This window comes from Abramis brama, assembly GCF_963993115.1.
Source record: "Abramis brama genome assembly, chromosome: 16".
Taxonomy (NCBI): domain Eukaryota; kingdom Metazoa; phylum Chordata; class Actinopteri; order Cypriniformes; family Leuciscidae; genus Abramis; species Abramis brama.
Genome location: NC_139978.1, coordinates 6155103 through 6178728, shown reverse-complemented (window position 1 = coordinate 6178728; position 23626 = coordinate 6155103). Strand labels below are relative to the sequence as shown.

Below are 23626 nucleotides of genomic sequence, written 5' to 3'. Positions count from 1 at the left end.
AGAGTAGCCTACAAATAATTAAATAAAAAGGCTAATAAAAATGAATTTGTTTTAGTGTGGTGTGTTCAGTGTTTTATAGCCTGCATGTTCTATTACTACTGGCTGTAGATTATGTAAATTATGGCATTACATTTAAAATTAACATTTAAAAACGATTGAAATTCCATTGAAATCACGTTGATCCTTAGTTTAGTTGAAATTTCAACATTGTTTCAATATTCCTGATAATTGAAATACCATTGAAATTCCGTTGATCTATGGACAGGATTTCAACGTTGTTTCAATATTAAAACAGGGTGCAAAATGATGTAGAATCAACATCAGAGTTTGATGTTGATTCAATGACTTATTGTTGAAAAGGGAATGCATAGTGAATCAGGGTAAGGATCAATGCATTGACTTATTTTATAAAATTGTATTAATTTTGAGAGAAAAAAAAAGAAGAAAAAAAAGTTACATACCTTTACATTTTATATTTCAACAAATGACAACATCACCTACTATAAAATCATGTCATAAGTGTCCACAGGTTATAATAGTTTAACTATATATTTTTTTTAAATATAGAAATTGAATTTTAAAATGAACTTCAGTCAAATAACTTTCATTCAAATAGAAAAAAAATAAGATATTAATAACATGTTGCATATAGCCTATTTAATTTCATTTTGTGTTTCTGAATTTAATTATTTTTTAATAACAGGTCATAAAATGAGCTTTACAATCAACTCACACATAGCAATGCATTCATACAATGGTACAAACTTCGTTTTACTGAATAAGACGCATTTAAATCATTTGATCATTGTGCATTTTATTTCAGCTCCAGTGTTCCAAACTGTAGCAGCATTTCCACCAATCAGTTTCTACATTTTTCATTGCAGTAAAAAACAAAAAACAAACTTGCGTACACTAGATGGCACTATCTTTATCAAAAATCCTCCCACTTCTTCTACAATGTGCGCACAAAGCGGCCGAGACATGAATGCGTTCATGGTGCATATTGATGAGAGCAATACTGCAGCACAATTAATGTGGCAAATATCAGGATATGACATCCGTACATCTGTTTTCTCAATGCATGGTATACGTAGTGAAGACAGGCGAGATCAACATACACAGAACCAACGGAATGTTATTAATATTCGACCCAAATGCAAAACTTTTAACATGAGAGAAATGAAATACTGAGTCAAATACAATGTGTATTTTAAAACAGCTAGTTTGCAGAGCAATTACAGATACGAAGCATTCAAAAATGCTGGTCCCAGAGGAAACAAACCCATGGGGTTTCCACCGTACAACATGGAGCCAAAGGGTAACGGAAATTTGTCCTTGGTCAATCAAATAAAAGGCCAAACAGGCCCATTATGACTAATATGAGCACATCCATCTTCTCAGTCGTAATGAACCGACTATGCATCCTAAAAAAAAGAAAAAGAAAAGGAAAACCAAAAACACATCACAATCTCAACACCTCCAACAGTTAGTTATATATAAAGCTATACTGTAATGGTAATGTAGTGAGTGAATGAGTCAATTTCTTTGGTTCCTAGATGCTATAGTTAAAAATAGTGGTCTGGAAACACACAAGCAAATGAAGCACTAAACCAATAAGCATTTAATCAAAGGCAAACAAACAAAACTTTCATTGGACCGGCACTAAGGAATGTCCAATCCTCCTGAGCTGAAACAAACAGAAGGACAAAAGTCCAAGGGAACCGGAAGTGAGAGAGGACACAGGAAAGGCACAGACCACACAGCTAGAAGAAACAGCAGAAACACTCTCACACACACCGTCCCGTACGCCGCACAGGTTACAGAGATGTGGACAGTCCTTTGCAAATGTTTGTTGATGTGCAAAATAAAGCACTGGCGCTGTGATATCTAAGGCTGCAGGGGCTTTTGGTGTGCGTTTCATCTGTGGCTCCAATAACAGGACGTCATCTCAGTCAAGAGCTCAAAGTCAAATCAAATATATTCAAATCAAAGTTGTCAAAATGAAGAACTCTTACAAATACTACACACTATTTACAAATCTATTCCTCCACTCGCTGGATTATTGTGCGTGATTCCAGTGCAACGCCCTTAAAGGGATAGTACACCAGATCATTTACTCACCCTCAAGTTGTTCCAAACCTGTATGGGTTTCATGTTTCTGCTGAACACAAAAAAATATATTTTGAAGAATGTTGGTAGCTAGATAGTAGACATTGACTTCTATAGTAGGAAAAAACTACTAGTTGGCTACCGTCAACTGTTTGATTACCAACATTCTTCAAAATATGTTGTGTGTTCAACAAAGAACCTCATACAGGTTTGGACTTAAGGGTGAGAAAATGATGACAGAATTTTAATATTTGGGTGAACTATCCCTTTAAGAGCATGTGCTATATGTCATTTGCCAGGAACGAAAACTATTAAACCAACATATTGGGCCTCATTCAGGAAATTCAAGCAGAACAAATGTGTGTAAAAAGAAATTTGCAAAGCCTTACGAAAATTTTTCACTTTCGGACTGAAAGTCAATTTAAAAAGTTAGTTTACCCCCAAACAATTATCATTTATTCACCCATATTCTAACCATAGGGGTTGAATGGCTAGTTGACTTTAATGCTCTGCTATGAGCTGTAAGCTTGACCTCGACTAGTCGCTGATCGTGGCCTATAGAGGGCGCAACAGGATAAGAAATCTTTGAAGTCCACTTTTACACTCCGTTTAAGTTAAAATGACAAATAAATGTATACTCAGAGAGCGCTCCACAAGATATGTTTGATTATAACATCTGGATGCTCAAAATTTATCGCGTGAATGCGCGTTTTAGACAGCTTAATGTACAGGTAAGTTAATCGTCGTTCTAAACTGCTTTCAATTACGCACACACACACAGAAGCGCACAAATCACGTGCAGATCGCACACAGAAACATTCACAGAAATGTGTTGTCAACAATGTTCTGTGATTTATCAATAATATAGGTTAGAAACTGAAAAGTTCTAGCATATATTTCATCGTAACTAAAACCCAGAGCTTCACTATTAGTAGAGGGACGCTGCCAGGGAGAATTAATTCACACACAATCGTTCTCTCACTAATGCATTCATTTAAATGTAATCTTTACTGTGCTACTTTATCTGTATCTGATTTAGAACGAGCAGAAATCTGTGGGAAATATAACGACCCAAAGGCAAAAGAACTAATAAAATAAGCTGTTATGTAGCGCTGTGTCATATGCCATAGCTGTGCACAAGGCAACCCGCGTTCGAGTCTCAGATCGAGGTTCATCTTATTTGTTCATGACGTCATCAGAGACTAGTAGACGTCGACTCTGCTTAAATCACATAAATGTCGACTTTAAAAAAATCTGAAGTAGTTCAACCCCTAATAGTTTTGTTTTTATCGTCCCTCCATTGAAAGTCCGCACAACCTAAATCTTCAAGCTTCATGAAGTTCATAAGGACATTGTAAAAGTGATCCATGTGAATCAAACGTTTTAATCCAAATCTTCTAATCAAATATGACCATATTTGACTTGCCCAAATTAAAATCTGTTCAACATATAAAGCGATTGTGCATCTTCAGAAGAGTTTGATGATGTGTTTATGATGTTTTTGTAGCCAGAAAATGTTGGTTGTGTGGACTTTCAACGGATGGACAAAAAAAAAAAAACTTCATATATGTTTCGAAGATGAACGAAAGTCTTCTGGGTTTGGAACGACATGAGGGTGAGTAAATGAGGACATTTTTTGAACTATCCCTTTAAATCTTTAATTACGAATTTCATGGAGGCCCAATATGCAGAATCTTGTGCCTTCAATGTCTTAATATCAACCTTGTTTTCGTTTCATAGCATCTACTCTGAGTAAAGGTCTATTTCTGGCAAACAAGGCAAGCTCTATTCTGAATGGGTGACTGAATCTCCAGATTCACAGAGACAGAACACAAAAGAAACAGAATAAACCTGGTCCCAGACTGACATGGATCACCAGGGGAGGAAAACATGAAACCTCATTTGTAATTCATTAAGGAATTGTGATTTCAACTGCAGCTTTAGTGCACAGTCTTACAAGCTGAAGACCTTCCAAAGCTGCGAAACCCACTGCATAGATCATGTCTCAAATTATATATAAATATCAATGTATATAAATATATTGATGGCAATTATGTCATAAAACAACAAAAGAAAAAGTTATCACACGAAAAAAAAAAAAATTCAACTTTCAAATACCACTGCTAAAGTAAAAGTAATTCAGAATGCATTAGCAGAGGAATCCATACACCATGTTTCAGAAATCCCAAGTGCTTTAGTGTGATGAAATCAGGCGATTTAATTAAATTAGCATCCAATTCATTCTTTGGAAATCAAATTTCAATAGTCTATCTTAAAAATGTAAAGTATAAAATCACATTTGGATAATCTAGATGAATAAAACTGACTTTTTCAGGGTAAATTAAATGTTTGTTGTTAATGTTGTAAAAATTTCTACTGGCCAAAATTACCAACTGTACTTCCATTCCTAATAGCCTTGATTTATTTCAGTCAAATTTAATATGCCATCTTCCCTGACTAATACATAAAGATGTTCTTGATAATCACATTAAGGTTTTTAAAAAAGCAGTGTGTCCAATTCAAAATAGTTTGAAACCCAGGCAGCTTTCATAGATGATTAGGCAATAAAAACAAAAATAAAAAATTGGTCTGATTATTGCGCAGCAAAATTCAGCAATGCCTTCAATTATAACAAATAATTAAAATAAAAATGAAACTTTCCTGAACCCCTAAAAAATGGAAAAAGTCCAGAAAAGCCAATAAAGTCCAAATGGACAAGTCCAAAAAGACAGTGTGAGCGCATACATGAATATAGATGCGCATCCATACACCATCACGCTCAATCATAAATATGTTATGTGGGTGAGAATACAAAAAGACATCTACACATCTTTACCTTCCTGTTTCAGTCATGTTTAACAGAAACGATCTGTAGTGTGCAGCTTCCAAACATTCCTGTAACAACATTAAACTCTTCCAATAAATTAAAAGGTTCGAGACTGGAGTGTCTACTGCATTTCTCTCTTCCAACATGATCCTCACACTCGCTCTTTGGATCGGCTGGGTCGGGCCTCATGTGGGACTGGCCTTGTGAGTGTTCCTCCCCAGTTCCTGGATGTGTGGCTCGTGTTGGGTCAGAAAGTACTTGAAGAACTCGTAGACGGACCAGGCGATGGCCGTAGACGGCATCTGATAAATGACCCGAGCTTGGATGCCTTTAAAGAACGCAGGAACGCCTCCTAGCTGGTAAACTGTCCTGAGCGCGTTGACCATCCCCGAGAGATGCCCGCTAACATGCGCGGAGCTGAGCGCCACGTTCTCCTGCGTGTTCAGCAGCGTCTTACACACGTCTAGCGGAGTGGTGATGGCAGCGGACACGGCTCCGGCCGCCGCTCCCGACACGATGTGCGTTTCGGGCCGGTACTGGCGCTCTGGGTTGAAATGTTCCTGCATGAACTCGTACGTGATGAAGTGAACGGCCTGGAAGGGGATGTTCATGGTCAGCTGAGTGCTGTAGCTGCGGTAGAAGGCGGCCAGTCCTTCCTTACGGCTGATCGTCAGCACGCAGTCGTACAGGCTTCGGTACGGAGAGTTATACATCTGCATCCTCTGCTTCACCACTAACAGAGAAGAAAAAGACGTATATAAACGAAACACTCATGTAACTCCCTGAAGAATGCAGTCTATGCTGACTGTTATGAACCATGATTAATAATACACCAAGCATTCATGTGTTATAACTAGTAAACTATAGATGTGTGTGAAGTGTAAAATGTATTTAGGAGTACGAGTGTGGATAAAAAGTTAGTTTTGTTCAATTTAACCATTTAATATCTTGACTCTCTGGTACTGGGCGCTTGTCGGTCAAAAATTACAGCTTTTTTTTATTTTAACGAAATGATTGTACTGTTTTAGTTCGATAGAGTTTTTTTATTTAACATTTTGTATTTTTAATGGGATTTTATGGCACCAATACTTATGCAGTAGTTATAATCCATTTCTTCACTTTTTGAGCATGGACCTGAAAATGAAATTGTCATAAATCTTGAATGCTTTGGAGCACAGACTCTGGTCTTTTTTTAACTTGAAAAAAGTTATACAATTTTACATTTATTGTTATTAAAAATGCACAAAAATACCATTTTCAATTATTATATAAAATATATATTTCAGAAAATTAAAGCCATAGCAGCTTGTTTAGATTTAAACAAGCTGTATTCCAAATTTGAGGTTGATATCTCAAAAAATTAGCTTTCAGTAAGTATGTCCACTAGATTAAATTTGTCTCCCATTAATTTCCAATGCGCTAATTTCTGACCACGAACAATACAAGTGTGACTATTTTATTTTCAGGACCATTTAACCTTTTCAAATCATGTCCATGATATGTATGTGCGTGCGTGTGTGTTCACACAGCAAGTGCCAAAACCTTTACCAAGTTTTGTACCATTCTGATTAAGTAAAAACATTCTTTACTGTAAATTCTAGGGATGTGCACAAAGCCTAAATCCGAATACGGAAAGGCACAGAAAATGAGTAACGCATTCTACGGTGGCCTAAAGGGACATGGTTAGGCTTGCCTGGGTAGTCGGTTACATTAAAGTACATCAGATTTCACTTATCATTTGAAGATAGTAAGGAGAGATGACTGACAGGACGATGTCAGAGGAGTTGGTGCACAACAGATCCTGAGCGTCATTGACAAATATCATATCTTGTAAAATGTGTGGTCAGTACTGCTCCCTATACACAGAGTGGCTGATTGGAAAGTGAAAGTAAAAAACGAGCATGCAATCAAAAGCAATTTCAATAACGCGCATATTGTTAGTGTTTTTGTGATGCCCCGCAAATTAAATACAATATAATTAACTATATAATTCAAGAGAGCGTAAAATGCTGATCTTGGCGAGGATTCACGTAAACACAGTCAGTTATGTTTCAAGTGAACGTAAACAGTTGAGAAAGAAACTGCATGTGTAACAGTATAATGGATCCGTGCGTCAGGTCTTAAAGTGACAGCCATCTAATATAGCTTCTGCCAAATTATGAGATAATATAAAAAAAATTCTATATGGCAGTTCTTCCCCATGGTATCAATGTCAAAATTGTGGCCAGTGAAAATGCTGAGTGGCCAGTGACTTTGGAAAACCAGTAGCCACAGTTGCTGGAGAGCAAAAAAAGTTCATGTCAAGCCCTGCTCATAACAGTACCAAAAATATAAGATTTCTTATTGACGGTATTGACAGTGGAAGAAGAATACCTTCTGCTGGGTTCATGATTCCATCATGGAGGACAGTAGCAACACTCCCTGCCACACCTGACGTGGAGAAGAGAAGAAAATTCACCATATCAAGTGACAACATGTGGAAAGAACAGGAACAGAAACTCATTTCCTATTTCTCCAGAAATGATGACACTTTACTTTCCCTTTCATTTCCCAAAAACAACCCTGGCCTGAGCCTTTCGAATTATAAACCCTCGATCCCTTGCTCTTTCTAAAATCAGAAATCTATAGACATTCAATGGACACCAGAGGTTATCATGTCACAATATATCGCAATACAAAAATGCAACAATATGTACCGTGGATAGTGACAATATTATATTGTGTATAGTTCACCCAAAATAAATATTATTGTGTGAAAAAAAAAATTCAAGTTTTCAGAGTTTTAGTGTCAACAATAAACTACTATATATAATGTTGAATATAAAGTATAATGCAATAGGGGAATATTTGTGGGTCCTGATAATGCCAAATATTATTTGGCCTACATTACTTTAAATATATCTAGTCAGTGACAGAGTGCAAGCATTTTCATCTACAATAATTCAGTATTTTCATCTTCAGAATCATGAATATGTTTATTCTGGTGTCTCTATTGTCCTGTGCGTTGGATTTCCAGCACCAAGTCCAAGCCTATTCATTTACACACACAATGTAGCATTTTAATCAACAGTACATTTTTGTTAACCATATGTCTTGGAGTATTATAATAACCCCAAAATACCAATTATCCCTAATGGACACTCATTAAGACTTCAGGAAATGAAGCGCTTCTCCTACCGTTAGCAATGTGGCTGTTGCCGCCGTTCTGTATGACGTCACTAAGGCTGCGTTTGATCCGCTCGTAGCAGGCGAAATAGAGCGCATGTGCGGGGCCGGCCCCCAGTACAGTGATATTGAGGCCCCTCAAGGGCCGAAGGAGGCCCTCAGTCTGCACAATCCTCTTCAGCGCTCCGTACACGCTGCGGTACTGAGCATTTGGGTCCGGCTGTAAACTCTGCATACGTGTCTATGAACAGAAAGAGAGTAGCATATTAGGATAATCAACCATAAAAGGAATAATATCTGATATGCAAAGAAACAAAAATATATTTACAAACAGGAACAAGACCAAATCATAAAGATCGGTTCTCGTTTTTTCTATTCTGACTTCTGATATAAAAAAAATCTGATATCATAATGTTTTACAAAAAGATAATTTTTGACCCCTAAAAATAGATATTTCGTGACAGAAACAAAATTTGTTAACAAAAATGGAAGGAAATACCAACAATATGTAGACAAAGATAGAAGCCGTCCATCTTTCTGCTTACCCAACATTAAACAACGTTATAAAAACATGCTTTGTTTAATGTGAATGAATTGGCACAAATCATCATAACACACACACAGTTTAGCTGAGCCAGACTTCTGACTATCAGAATAAAGCCTGAGCCACACACTGCCGTTTATTGTGCCCAAAAAACGCCCGCTCAGACACGAAGAGACGAGCAACATCATGTTTAACATGACCACACAGTTTTTTGCCACCGATACTTCTGGAGGGAGTATAGACTTCACACACTTAAGTAATTAATTTTAAATTAATTTTGATTCAGAAAAATTGACTAATGAATAATGAAGTTTAATTAATTTATTGATTATAGCTCATTTATCTGAACAATTCACAAATCAGATACAATATATAGTAGGGGTGTAACGGTTCACAGTGTAAAACACACAAAAAAACCCTTGCACCACGGTTCATCTTAAATCTGATGATGCATCTATAATATGGTTTGTTGTAAATAATGCATTAAACAGACGGGCAGAGTTCGGCTAATGTATGTTTCTGTCGATGGATAATCATTCTGGCTTCCCAATACATTACAACACTGATGATCAAAAAGCATGAACAAAACTGTCACTCTTTGTAAACTTTGTTCAATGCAAGTGACATGTACTCGAACATGACCAGTCATTTACACCATCATCACCCGGGTGTTGATAACGCACAAGCACAGGTGAGACCTGAACAGCACAGGTATGCTATCTGTGTTTAAACTAAACTAATTTAAGACTTGCCAATTTAAACATTCAAGCACACTCATCTGAAGCACGCACACAGAAAGCCACGTATAAGACAGCGCGCAAATATTGAGTTATCTTTCAAGTCTTGTACTTGAACAGACAAATTCACACAAAAATTGTCAACGTCCGTCTTGGTGAGGATCCTAGCAAACATCGTAGGTTATGTCTTAAGTGAACGTAAACAGTCGAGAAAGACAACGCATGTGTATCAGTATCAGTGTACTGGATCTGTGCATTATCTCTTAAAGTGACAGCAGCCTAACATTCCTGCTGTCTGTGTTTTTAATGTTAAAGGGATGGTATAATGCCCTTTCCACAAGATGTAAAATAAGTCTCTGATGTCCCCAGAGTCTGTATGTGAAGTTTTAGCTCAAAATACCCCACAGATATTTTTATATAGCATGTTAAAATTGTCACTTTTTGAGGGTGAGGAAAAACGCACCGTTTTTGTGTCTGTTCCTTTAAATGCAAATGAGCTGCTGCTCCTGGCACAGGGGGCGGAGCTTCAACAGCTTGCTCTCGCACAGACATGCACTGAAAATTTCTAAAACTTTTAGCCTTTTATGTTCAAACCAGATTCAGACAAAGATGGAGAGACTCAAGAAGAAGTGACAACATGTAGAAGCAACAGGACATTTCTGAATGGTTAGTTGGTGAATTTATGTAGCTCATGTGTAGTTATCTTCTAGTCATTGATTAGCTTATTCTATCATGATAATCTATAAATCACATTCCCGGGGGCGGGGTTTATGTAAATTCTAGGGTTGGTGATGTCACTAAACCTGGAGGAATGTGGTGTAGTCTCTACCAGACGTTTGTTGTAGTCCTTAAAAAGCAATTTCTTTAAAAGCAAATCTCTCCCTTTGCTTTGAACTTTGAGCGTCGTAACTTTGCAGATGTTGTTTATGCTCAAACAGCAATATTACACACTAACTAAAGTTAGAAAAGTGAAATAATCAACCACCCCTTTAATAAAACAACAAAAGACAAGGAAATCACTCACTGCTCTTGACTGCATAGCTTTTGTAACTTTAATAATGATTAATCTATATTTAATTTATACAATGAAGATTATATGTAATACGGTTTACATTTGATTACTTCATTCAATTTCTGTACCTGAAAACTACTGTTACAACTATCCGAAAAAGCTGAAAAGCACTGTTTATTTTATTTCCATCTTTGCTCTATAGTATTTATTTGTGCTTTTGTTTGTATTTTGTGCTTAGTTTGATTATTTGTTCTTATTTTCTTTATTTTTATTTGACAGTAGTCCTTTTTCCCCTGAACATACCGAACCGTACCGAAACCGTGATAAAAACCGAACCGTGAGTAATTTGAACTGTTACACCCCTAATATATAGCTTGTGAGCAAATTTCGCTATACAACTGTAATATAAATATCCTCTGAAACATTTTAGACCATTTCATAAGAAAAAAGGAGAGCTAGACTGCAACGCACATATGATGCATGATGAAGTGACAGAGTCATTGAAGTAGGTCTATATATAGTCCATGTGAAACATTTTTCCTCATTATCCATCAAATTCTACCACTTTAACCTAAACCCTAGACACACCGGTGAGACCGGTAACAGCTTACTTTGAACAAGATGTTATTACAGCTAATCAAAAGGTTTTCCATTAGCTCTTCTTTAACAAGAGAACTAGACAAACGCCCAGATCAAGTTTTAATTAACCCAAAACTACTCAATATAAACCCCCATCATCAAACCACGACAGCTAGCTGGATAACAGAGATCTCCCAGAAAACATTAACGTAGATGAGTTGTGTGGAAAATTCTGATCCATTTCAAACGGTTCTGTAAAAGAAATCTGAGCAATGTCGTTAAAAACAAATCTATTTTAGGAATAAGAGTGCATTCTGGAGGGCTTCAGCGAATGAAAAGCAGAAGAACAGCTTAACATGCCACAGAAAACACTGAGCCAGAGTAGTTTCCTCAAATTAAGTCAAGAAAGACACATAATAACACCATGAAAATATACGTTTGAAACTCCAAACCTCAATGGGTTACACTTCCTCGGAGACAAAACAAACGTAAATTTGAGTTTCCTAGTCGGAAATTGGACATGAACACCTCTCAAGACAACAAAGCACTTGAACACGACAAGCTAATCATGACTTCAGCAGCGAAATAGCACATTAAGGCAGGATCAAATACACTATGTCTACAAAACAAAACAAATAAGGACGGATGTACTTATTGTACATTTTCCCACTTATTATTACATATGAACATGAAAAATGCGGAGTGATGTGAGAAACAAAACCAGTACAGATATGTAGGAAATCAGCTGAGCAGTTAGACTTGTTTTGTTAAGTTAGGATGCTTCGGATTAGCAGGGAGGTGGAAAAACTGGCCCTGTCACAATCCCAGTTTACTGGAACAGGACTAAAGCGGGCTGGGCAGCCGGAGCAACGAGGGCGAGCTGGCAAGCCTGGCATTTGACCCAGCTCTTTTCAAACTACTGGAGCGTTAGGCAAAGTATACTTTGAAAGGCTGCGCACGAAACAGAGCGGAACTCGTAAGATTAAGTATAGGAGGGTTGAGCTTAAGCTTTGAGTGTTTAAATACACTAGAGGAGGCTGTACTGTGCCAACTACCTCAGGGGAACTTAATGCCGCTAGGTGCACTAGCTGTCCGTTCAAAATAAATGAAAAGAAACATTGGGCATTGGGGATTTGTTGCTTTTTCCAGTAACACTTTAGTTTATGGTCCAATTCTCAACAGCATGTGTTTATTAGTACTTATAAAGCACATATTAATGGCTTATTCTGCATAATATTCTACATCCCTTAATACACCCAATACCTAAACTTAACAACCCTACTAACTATTAATAAGCAGTAATTAGGAGTTTACTGAGGCAAAAGTCATAGTTAATAGTGAGAATTGGACCCTAGACTAAAGTGTGCCCATCTTTCCTACTGTACCGAACCCGCATCGAATCGTGACTTCTGTGTACCGTTGCACCCCTACTGGGATACCGAAATGTTTTTCTTGCATCAGATTAGCCGAGTTTCCATTACAGATTTGCGAATAACTTTTGTGATATTTTCTAAATGTTGATAAAAAACTATTGGGAAATGACGGCGTTTCCATTGACTGATGTTATGCGACTAAAACGTCATTTTATTCCTCTCGCGATAAGTCCTTCCAAAAATCATGGCAATGGATGTTGATTTACGTATATCTCAGCCCCAACACTAGACATTATTATTAATATAAGGACACGTAGGAGTGTTATCACAGCATTAAGGGCAAGGAAAGACCCTTATACTGAGAGCGGCTCATATGAGTGTTTCTCCCTCCTATCTTGAGAAATTGTGGCATTTCTTTGTTGTTTAGAATCCAGAATTCCCATCAAACTTTTGTCTTTAATGAGTAACTTTAATGACGAACCCTGTCTCGTCTTCTGTCCAAACATACCGTGTCATCTTTAAAGAATGATACACTTTTACGTACACCAGGTGACCTTGTCAATGCGGAAAAACTGTTTCCATTGCAGTTTTCCGAATTGCCTGATAAACCACCTCATGCAAGCATGAAAACTTTTTTTGCGAAATTGGCACGTTTCCATTGGGCGTATTTTCAATTCGCGAAATGATATGAAAGCTTAAACTGAACTGCTAAACTCAAACGCCTTTTGTAACAGTGACAGTCTTGACAGGAATGTGAGTAGGCCTATGTACCGTACCCATAAGTGTGCACATAACTGCCTGTTAATCAACCTAGCCCAAATGCAATAGACACTCTAGTACATTCACACCCTTCTGGATGTGTGAGATTACGACCTCTGCCCCGGCCCACCCATGGGGAGTGACACACACACACACACCAGCCCGTCCGTCGGTCCGTTCTACACCGATTAACACCGTCAGGCTGAACATTCAAATCAGCTTTCACATGTCATTGAAACTATAGTTTATAGCTTACATACACATATATAATAAGATAGACTAATTATTAATCATGTTTTATTTGTAGTCATTGTACATTGTACAAAGACAGGAAATATAAATAATTTAATATGCAAATCGGCCATTTACCATTTAAATTGAAAAAAAAAAAAAAGGCTAATAAGCTGGTGGGCTAAATACCCATAGGCCTACATAATATCTAAAATATTGTTTACTGTATTTTTGATCAAATAAATGCAGCCTTGGTGAATATAAGAGACTTTTTAATCAAAAGTTTTGGGTCAGTAACATTTTTTTATTATTTTTGAAAAGTATAATATTATAAAAGCATATAATATTCATGTGGAACAAGGGGATACAAATAAATGTTATTACAAAAATACATTTGTATCTCTCTATACGTTTACAATACTACTTTTCAAAACAAATGCTACAGTTATACAATGGATAATATGCAAGAACTATGGAACATTTTCAAAAGAGCAAGTACAACGTAGAATCAAGAGCTTTAAAGTCTGAGTTATGGGCCGAGCTATTAGTTAGCCATGTAAAAGTCCTTTGGTTCTACTGATATTTGATTGTAAAAAATAAATAAGAAATAAATGCTGTTTTAAGTTGCCTTAAAACATTCCAACAGGTGTCTATAAACTCTAAATTAAAATATTAAATGTGAGATCACATATGGGATAAAAATATGCAATATTATTGGCAATTGCATGTATTAATTCAATACAATCATAATTTAATAAATAGATAAAAAAAGACATATAGAAGATTGTGGCACCAATGTTATTAGTCTGACAGTTAAATCAATATTTCAATGTAAACAATAACCATTTCAATCTTTACACAAGAGCACAAAGCTTGTGTTGTGCATAAGATGGACAGAGAAGTGGTTCATTTGCATTGTTGTAATGTGTTTATTTTGGGTCAGTGTCTGGAGAGGAAAACACCGTCATTCCTCCGGTTTCTCTAGTATTGCTGAATCTCTCTGAATCACGCTCTGGACATGCATCACATTCACAACACGAGGTCTTGAAGACAGTTTCATTCATTCAATGATTAAATGTGGAGGAAAAACTACAGATTACCGACACATTTATGTGGGTGTTAAAGAAGACTACTGTACATTACATGATACTCGCAATACACTAAATCCAAATTTGTATATAAATTTTGAGAGCCTGATTACAAAAACAAAAGTCTCACTATTAAAAGCCATGTCCCAATCACACAATAATGTTCTCATTAAAATGATATGTAGCCTTTATGACGGACTTGCACTGCTCATGTTGCACTTTCCTGTATTTTCCTTTTCTGAAGTGATTCCAATCATAATTCAAGCAATTCAAAACCATCATGGCAATGGAAGTAATCCATTATTTATTGGCTTTAATACATCAGCCAAATTTTCTTATCGGGCCGATAACTATAACATTAAAAATGAACATACATCGGCCGATACCGATACGGTGGCCGATGTATCGTGCATTCCTAATCATTTTTATGACATTTAATTCGTATGAAGACTTCCGATTCCCGAACTGGTTCTTACTAGGCTCGGCTATCACTGTAAACCGGAAAAGCTTTTACCCGGCGTGGGCCATTCCGGAAGCCAAAAACCAGGGAGTGTGAAAGTGGCTAATCCGGTCAATTTTGGGCCCAATTCTTCCCTTCTGACAATCCAAGGTAAAGTCCCGATAATCTTGATGGTTCTACAGATTATCTTGTCTGATTTTCCTGTGGTGCGATGAGTGTTAGGAGTGAATGAATCTGCTCGGAAGAACATCGGGGCCGCACCGATCTCAAATCGCAAATATCCAACATGTTGAAAATGTATGATCTTGATGATCATGATCTCAATTCAAACACCCACTCAATCTTGTTCCTAAATGACAATGATTCGCCTGTGTCTATAAACCTTGGACAAAATCATGCCAGAACATTCAAATATGTGTTTTGCGCTGCCGGTGATCCAGAGAAACCGTGTTGCCAAGTCTGTGGTTTTCCTGTGGAATTGGGCTACTTTTTTTATTCATATTATCACAGAAGAACTGGAATAAAAGTTTATAGTTCGGATATAAGCACTGAAGTCTACAGAAGTGATCAAAATGGGGCAAATCGTCCCGAATGATGATTTAAATGGCCAGCCTTTAATGAAGAGAGAGAGAGAGAGAGAGAGAGAGAGAGAGAGAGATAATGGAGAGAAAGAGAGACGCCTCATTTCAAACTATGAAAAATATGCATTATGTGCACCATTCTTATTTCCTAAGAATGTGAATGATCAGACAGACACAAGGAGTGTGTGTGTGTGTGAGTAAAGGTCATGTTCGGAAAAGCATGCCATGTCCTGAAACACTCCTCAGAGGTGCTTCTAGGAAGTGACAACCCTCGTAACGCTGGCAAGTCCCCAGAACCTCTCACACACTGGAAATTCCAGTTTCACTGCAAAGCCTGAATCATTGCAACACTAAAACAGCCCGAGTTACTACAAACATGTGTTAAAGTAACTGAATTGCAACATGTTTTGGTAATTGTTTCAACATTACAGTTAAGTTTGTGTTCAAAACATAACTTTAAAATAGCAAATAAAAAATAAGCAGTCACTAATCAACATATTCATCGCTAACACGGGCCTAAATCTCGGTGTCCCTTGTTCATTTTCAACAGACAAAAGCAAGAGGAAGTATTGTACGCTTAATCTCTTTCTGGATGTTTGACAAATTATTTACAGGCCTGTCACACGAATCATTAAAGGTCTTAAAGCTTATCTTCTGTTAGAGTGTTAGAGGAATAACATAACCTACTTTCATAATGATCTCAAAATTTCTTTAATTCCTCTTTTAAAAATGAAGACATGCAACAACTTAAGTGCTGTATATTTGAGCAAAAGTACATATTAAACGAGATTTTTTTGACTCAATAAACCGCCTATGATATGAGAGTATTGGGGTCAATGACACTTTAAAGTGTATAGGGTAAAGAGAAGGAAGAATCTTCTAAAAGGAAGGAAAGTTTTATTTTAAAACGTGCCAGTTTCCTAGAAAAGCACTCTTTGTTTTAAAGGTGGTTTCGAAAAACTTTAAGGAAAATTTAAATTCAATTCCTCTTAAAATGTCATGTGGTATAACAATTAAGTTAAAGGTAATAACATATTCGCACCTCGAATTAGGGCCGAGCAATTAACCGACATGGTAATAAAATCATGAGCAATTTCTAGACGATGTGAAATCTGAAAGCAGCGCACCTAAATCTAGCGCAAGAACCGAACAGAGCGGGTTTACCGTAACGACATGGACGAAAGCTCAGAAACAGTGCAGGCCGCAGGATAAGGACTTGGCCTAAAAATAATCAACATCCGTATTCCGTAGTTTGGGAATATTTTGGATAAAGGAGAGATGATGTATCATAGAGCCATGCAATTTGTAAGACCGGTCAAACTATCGCTGTGGCAAAACTTTTGTTGAACTTTTACTTTGAGCGCCGCGTAGAACACCGTGTCATTCGCGAGATGCTGCCAACAGTTAAAGACATCCGTCTACGCGATTTACGCGAATTACGATAAAAATCGTGATAGTATTTTAGTAGCCCTACCTCGAATACATACAAATGTACAGATAATAATCATTTACAAAAAAAGAAATGCTTTAAAATGCTTTAAACATAGCTTTCAAAGTCATGAATTTTCATATATTATGAATTTTTAATTTATAAATGTCGTAAGTTTGGGAGAGTTGCACCACATGACATTTCACAACCTTAATTAACCATAAACAAATATATATGAACATCGACATTTTTTTTTTTTTTTAGAAATTAAAAACATGCTAATTATTGTAGAGGTGCATTATTGCATGTATGAAATGCATATTTGAATACTTTAGCCAAAAAATTCATTGGTAATTATAGGCTAAGTTGAAAAGTTTGGATGCATTTATTTGAACTGGTCATTTTTTACTATTTTTAAAAACATCACATTTTTCATCGTCCATGTGGTTTAGGACGGTTACATCAAATGAAGAGAGGGGTTATTTCAGACGCAGAGACATCATTCTGATAAAAGATTTTTGTTTTTTAGAACACCGTGTCATTCACGAGATGCTGCCAACAGTTAAAGACATCAGTCTACGCGATTTACGATAAAAATCGTGATAGTATTTTAGTAGCCCTACCTCGAATACATACAAATGTACACATCATAATCATTTACAACAAAAAAAGTGCTTTAAGCATAGCTTTCAAAGTCATGAATTTTCATACATTATGAATTTTTAATTTATAAATGTCATAAGTTTGGGGGAGTTGCACCACATGACATTTTACAACCTTAATAAACCATAAACAAATATATATGAACATCGACATTTTTTTTTTTTTTTAGAAATTAAAAACATGCTAATTATTGTAGAGGTGCATTATTGCATGTATGAAATGCATATTTTAATACTTTAGCCAAAAAATTCATTGGTAATTATAGGCTAAGTTGAAAAGTTTGGATGCATTTATTTGAACTGGTCATTTTTTACTATTTTTAAAAACATCACATTTTTCATCGCCCATGTGGTTCAGGAGGATTACATCAAATGAAGAGAGGGGTTATTTCAGATGCAGAGACATCATTCTGATAAAAGATTTTTGTTCGTTTTTTTTTTTTATAGCATGCAATAATCATTTACAATGAAAACAAGGACAATTGTTAAAGGGATACTTCACTTTTTTTTTTTCAAGAAACTTTGCTGCGGAATGAGAGTATAGTTCCTAGCCATATCAGCCTAGAAAATCGCAACTTTACATTTTCCGTTGGTCTTAGTACACGATGTAACTACAGAAGAGTCGAATTTTAAATAGGAAAAATATCGAAACTCTTTGGTCATTTTTTTGAGAGAGATGCTAATGGTCTTGTCCGATTCAATGATCTATGCTAAGCTACGCTAAAAGTGGTACCGCCAGACCCTGAGATCGGCTGAATGGATTCGAAAACGATAAAACTCAACTGTTTAACTCTGGGGGAGCTGTAAAATGAGCCTATTTCCAAAAAAAGTGGAGTATACCTTTAACGAAAAATTGGTCAGTTTTGATTTCATGTCTTAAATATCTTAAATATGCCACAAATAATAATTTCCTTATATTCATCATCATCATCATGAGAAAGATTCACCCTTTGTCCTACTAATGGCGTCTCCCTCTGTGATCTCTGACCAAGTTTCTTTCTCAGTGTCTGTCGTCGGCTAACACACACCCATGAACACACAAACCAATTACAGCGCACAAGTCCCTTCCAGGTGAAGTCCAGGGCCTCTGGTTTGTCAGGCATCAGAAGCGTCTCTGTGACTATGTGCTCTCCAGACACGTACCCGTAAGCGGCTCTCAGTCGCGTAGAGCGAGCAAGTGAAATCTGGCAGCCACTAAGGAAACAATGACAATAGCCTACGCAAGTCCCACAGAATAGACGCAGAGAGCAATCTGGCACCGGGACAGATCACTTTCACTCGCAAGTTTCCCAAAAAGACAAAGTTAGGACACTTTTTGTACCCAAAGTACCAGTTTGTGAAGAGATAGGGCTAGAATACCTACAATAAAGAACTGGAAGCAAAGGACTGTTTTGTTCAGTGAACTAGCTGGCTTGGCAGGCTTGTGTTTGAATGAACTGTTGATTTAAAGCCGGACCGAGGCTAGTCCGAAGATTAGCGCTGCACTCACACACAAAATCACCCTGGCATTTCCACTCAACATCATGAGACGACAATGTCACTTCTGATGAAATATGCACATCAAGGGAGAAACAAAGATCACCTTTCCTTCCTCAAAAAAAAACTATGAAATAATGAATCGGACCAGACAACGTCATGCTGACTTACATGGATAACCCAAAAATACCAATTCCCCCAAAATAAAAATTCTGTCATCATTGACTCAACCTCAAGTTGTTCCAAACCTGTATGAGTTTCTATCTTCTGCTAAACACAAAAGAAGATATTTTGAAGAATGTCCGAACAGTTTCTGGTCCCCATTGACTTTTTTTTTTTCATACTATGCAAGTCAACATCTCTTTGATTACTAGTATTCTTCAAAATATCTTCTTTTGTGTTCAGCAGAAGAAAGAAACGCACACTTTTAGAACAATTTGAGGGCGAGTAAATGATGACAGCATTTTTATTTTTGGGTGAACTATCCCTTTAAGCTAAAACTCATCACTTTCCTCTATTCAAGGACGCCGTGGCCTAGCGGTCAAAGATCTCGGCTGCTAACTAACAGGTTGTAAGTTTACGCCGCAGCAAAGGTCCATAAACTAGCAGCATTATGGTCTTGACCCACTTACACCCAGATTACTCAAGGGTAAGGCTTTGGGGAAGTACACTTTAGCATACTTGTAGAACTTACTAATGTTGAATGTAATGTTTTCAGACCGCTAACTGCATGCAATAAAATGAATAAGCATTATAGTTTGAATTATTAAACGCAATTAGTTGAACTTGTTTTGACCCACTTAAATAGATCTGTAAATGCAATTTCAGAATTTCTCCTATTGTTAATTTATAGTTAAATTGCGCAGCCGAATGTACCGACAAGCATTTATAATAAAACAAAAATATACTTATTTGTATACAAGTATAAAAAATACACATTTGTAATTATGAATTTGCAATTTAGTACATTTAAAATACATTAACTGTACATGTAATATCTACGGAAGTGTATTGCATTCACTTGAGGAAAAATAATCTACTCTGTTTTTCTGAATTAACGAGTTAATTATCTCAGAATTACGAGATAATTTTTCATGAATAAAAAGTTTTTGCTCTGTTTTTCTGAATTAATGACTTAATTATCTCGTAATTCTGAGATAATTAAGTCATTAATTCAGAAAAACAGAGCAAAAACTTTTTATTCATGAAAAATTATCTCGTAATTCTGAGATAATTAACTTGTTATTTCAGAAAAACAGAGTAGATTATTTTCCCTCAAGTGACTGCAATACGCTTCCGTAAATATTGAATAACACACTACAGTTAAAATTGCATTCTTTAAAGCACAATAAAAGATTATCAAAACATAATGATTTAAAATGTACTTTAGGGTAAAACTTTTAATTTATCACTACTACAAAGCGCACTTTTTTAAAAATGTAGGCTACTTAAACAGTCATGAAGGTGTACTCTCTTTAATTAGCCTTTTATTTCAGTACAATTATATACACTGCAAAGAATAATGTTATGACAACATAAGTTTTTACATTGCGTTAAGCAATTTTCAACTTTTCAAGTTATACAAGTTTCAACTATTTTTTTAAGTGATTTTGTGTGATTTTTTTATGTGATTTAAGATGAAATTATTTAAACATCAAACTTGATTGTACTTAATTTAAGGCAGCGAGTGACTTTTAAGATTTGAAGTAAACTATTATTGTGAAGTAAACAATACAATCAAGCACACAATGGAATGTTGATACTAGGTTGATAAAGATGACTCATGCATGAATTAATGCATTAAAAGCATGACTTGCAGCTTTTATAATGAGAGTAGCACACAGTATTTGTATTCACTAAGCTCTACACATGTGCATTACCTGACACTTGAAAAGACTGAGTTTAGAGAGAGATATCAGTGAAGGTCATTTGAGCAGCTGTCAGTGAAGCACACAGAACAACTGATGCTAAAGGCAACTTTTCACTGCTGAAATGTAGTAAAGTGGTTATTCTCACAGCAAAAAGCATGGCCGACTGTGCTGTAACTTGGTTTGTTGTTTTGAGACAATTTGAGAAGGTTTGAGTCATCAAGAGGTTTGCCATGCTGGTCTACTCGAACTTTTGTTTGAGAAGTGCGCTTGAGTTCTGCGTCGCGTGGTTTCTAACAGCGCATCTGACACATGTTAGTGGATGTGTTTGTGTTGTGTAGAGTTGAGTTAAGTTGAGTTGAGTTACCTTGACCGAGTCCACGGGGTACATGACTGTGTGCTCCAGCACTCCGGCCACGGCGCCCGCTGTCATGTGCGTGCCCAGCGACGCGTGAGCGGGCAAACTCTCGTAGTCCGCGTCGCCCTCCGACGCCCCGCCGTCGCTGTTCACCTCCGACATCTCCACACTCGCTAGGACAGCGTCGCTGCGCAACTCCATGCGCTGGAAGCGTTAAACCCACACGCTTGATACGCGGAGATGTGAAGCGGCAACGCGAGCGCGCACATCACTATCACCACCACTGCCGACAACGTCATCCCAGCGACGCCGTGATGTCACCGTGACGCAGCGGCCGCGCGCCAGACTGTGAGAGCGGTAACGGGTGAAGGTGGGGCTCAAAGCTGATGTTACCAATAAAAAGTACATTGATCTGGGAAAGTTTGTTGTTGTTTTTGAGTGATTCTTCTTTTCAGGAGTGTTTTCTATCTTGTTTTGGAATTGGTCTGTGATTGGGTGTATGAATTAAAGGGATAGTTCACCCAAAAAGGAAAATCCTGCCATCATTTACTCACCCTCTAGTTGTTCTTAAATGTGTATGAGTTTATATGTTGTCTTGAACACAAAAGAAGAAGATATTTTGAAGAATGTTGGTAATGAAAGATATTCGGGTCCCCATTGACTTCCATAGTAGGAAAATACTATGTAAGTCAATGGTGACCAGAAACTGTTTGGTTACTGACATTCTTCAAAGTATCTTAAAGGTGATTAGCCTAAATGATGCCAGAATTTTTGGGTGAACTATCCCTTTAATGTAGCCTATTCTAATCAATTTCTTCTTTTTAAATGATCCTTCCTCTTTTGGCAAGTCTGAATGAATTTAGAAATACGGTTCATTCAGACGGTTCGTTTCAGTGAACGTGCGTGTGTGTGATATTATAATTATATCACAAACTTTATGTAGGCCTATCTATGCGATTAGTTGTTTTGACAGCATTAGTTATTTAGTTACGGTGGTGATTCCAACATACTATCCCTTCCTAATATAGTTTGAGTCCTAAAAACCCTTCATTAATGGTTTAAAAGCCATTTGTAAATCATCTTGAGAGAACCATTCAAAAGAACCGATTCAACAGAATGATTCAGTCAGATCTTTTCTTTCCTAAACAAAGCTGAAATATCTGTAGTTATTTCTGTAATTATTCAGCATTTCGCTGATGTTAATTGCAGCTCTTATGATTGACATTCCGCACATGATATCTATAGATATTATTGCTCCATCTGTGAGAGAGTGATAGTTTAGGTGTGTCTTTTCTCAGAAAGGATCTGAAGATCAGTTCGCCATGTTCACTTTATCTGCTCACTTTGTGACTATGATACAGGGAATCTGGGTTTCACCAGACGTCCTAACTCACACACACAAGAAACATTTTCACATGGCAGTCCCGTTTGTGCTCCTGTGCACTTATAAGAATGAGTTCAGGGATGAAATAATCACACTTGTTCAAAAACACACTTCAGCATACTATGAAAAAAAAGAGTACTTATTATAAAAATCATATAGCCTACTTTAAAAGAAATCATATTCTAAGTGCAAACTAAATTAAATGTTTCTCGGACATTAACTGCATGTTATTTAATTACATGAAAATGTATTATAGATTAAATGTATAGCCTATATTAAAATCAATTAGTTGAACCAAGAGTGCTTTTTTGACCCACTTAAGGTTTACACATACATATTTATATGTAATTTCATATTTCCAAATCTCACATATTAACTAACTATATTAACACTATGACTTTTGCCTCAATAAACTCCTAATTACTGTTTATTAATAGTAAGTTAAGTTTAGGTATTGTGTAGGATTAAGGGATGTAGAATATGATTATGCAGAATAAGGCATTAATATGTGCTTTATACGTGCTAATAAACAGCCAATGATATGCATGCAATAAGCAACTATAATTGCTTATTCTATTGTCTTTGAAATATGGCTAAAGTGTACTGCCGAATATACTGACAAACATTCATGGCAAACTAAAATATACTTTAATGTCATTTCTATTGAAACTTGTCATGTATTTAAATATATTTGTAATTTAGCACATTTAAAATACTTTAATTGTAATATCAAATAACTCACTACAGTTAAAATCATAATCAAAACACAGAATAAGTGATACTTTTAAAGCACAAGAGATTATTAAAACATGATTTAAAATGTACTTTAAAGTAAAACTTTTAATTTGGACCTTTTATTTCATTCAATACTATTAAGCGCACTTCTTTTTTCACGAGGGTAGACAGAATGCTTGGTATAAGGGCCTAATGCTTCACTGTCAAATAATCATCAACTTTACAATATTAGTGAAGTAAGATTGTTGG

At 36.4% G+C, this 23626-nt stretch overlaps 1 protein-coding gene across 1 annotated transcript; it reads right to left on the bottom strand.

Annotated features, from left to right (window-relative positions):
* Positions 1 to 794: 794 nt before the first annotated feature.
* Positions 795 to 21582, bottom strand: slc25a37 (solute carrier family 25 member 37). The gene is made up of 4 exons (XM_084138461.1): positions 21268 to 21582; positions 8114 to 8342; positions 7310 to 7366; positions 795 to 5669 (listed from the first exon to the last, which is right to left on the bottom strand). Exons 1-4 carry the CDS (start codon positions 21457 to 21459, stop codon positions 5122 to 5124), a joined length of 1026 nt encoding a protein of 341 aa, XP_083994587.1. The 5' UTR covers positions 21460 to 21582; the 3' UTR covers positions 795 to 5121.
* Between the last annotated feature and the right edge of the window lie 2044 nt (positions 21583 to 23626).

Bases quoted from the DNA above. Each gene is read 5' to 3' on its own strand.
- slc25a37 (XM_084138461.1), bottom strand. From the start codon at position 21,459: ATGGAGTTGCGCAGCGACGCTGTCCTAGCGAGTGTGGAGATGTCGGAG. The intron at 7,367-8,113 runs GTAGGAGAAGCG...TCTCCACGTCAG, and splicing joins CAACAGCCACATTGCTAACG to GTGTGGCAGGGAGTGTTGCT. The intron at 5,670-7,309 runs GTATTCTTCTTC...CTTCTCTGTTAG, and splicing joins AATCATGAACCCAGCAGAAG to TGGTGAAGCAGAGGATGCAG.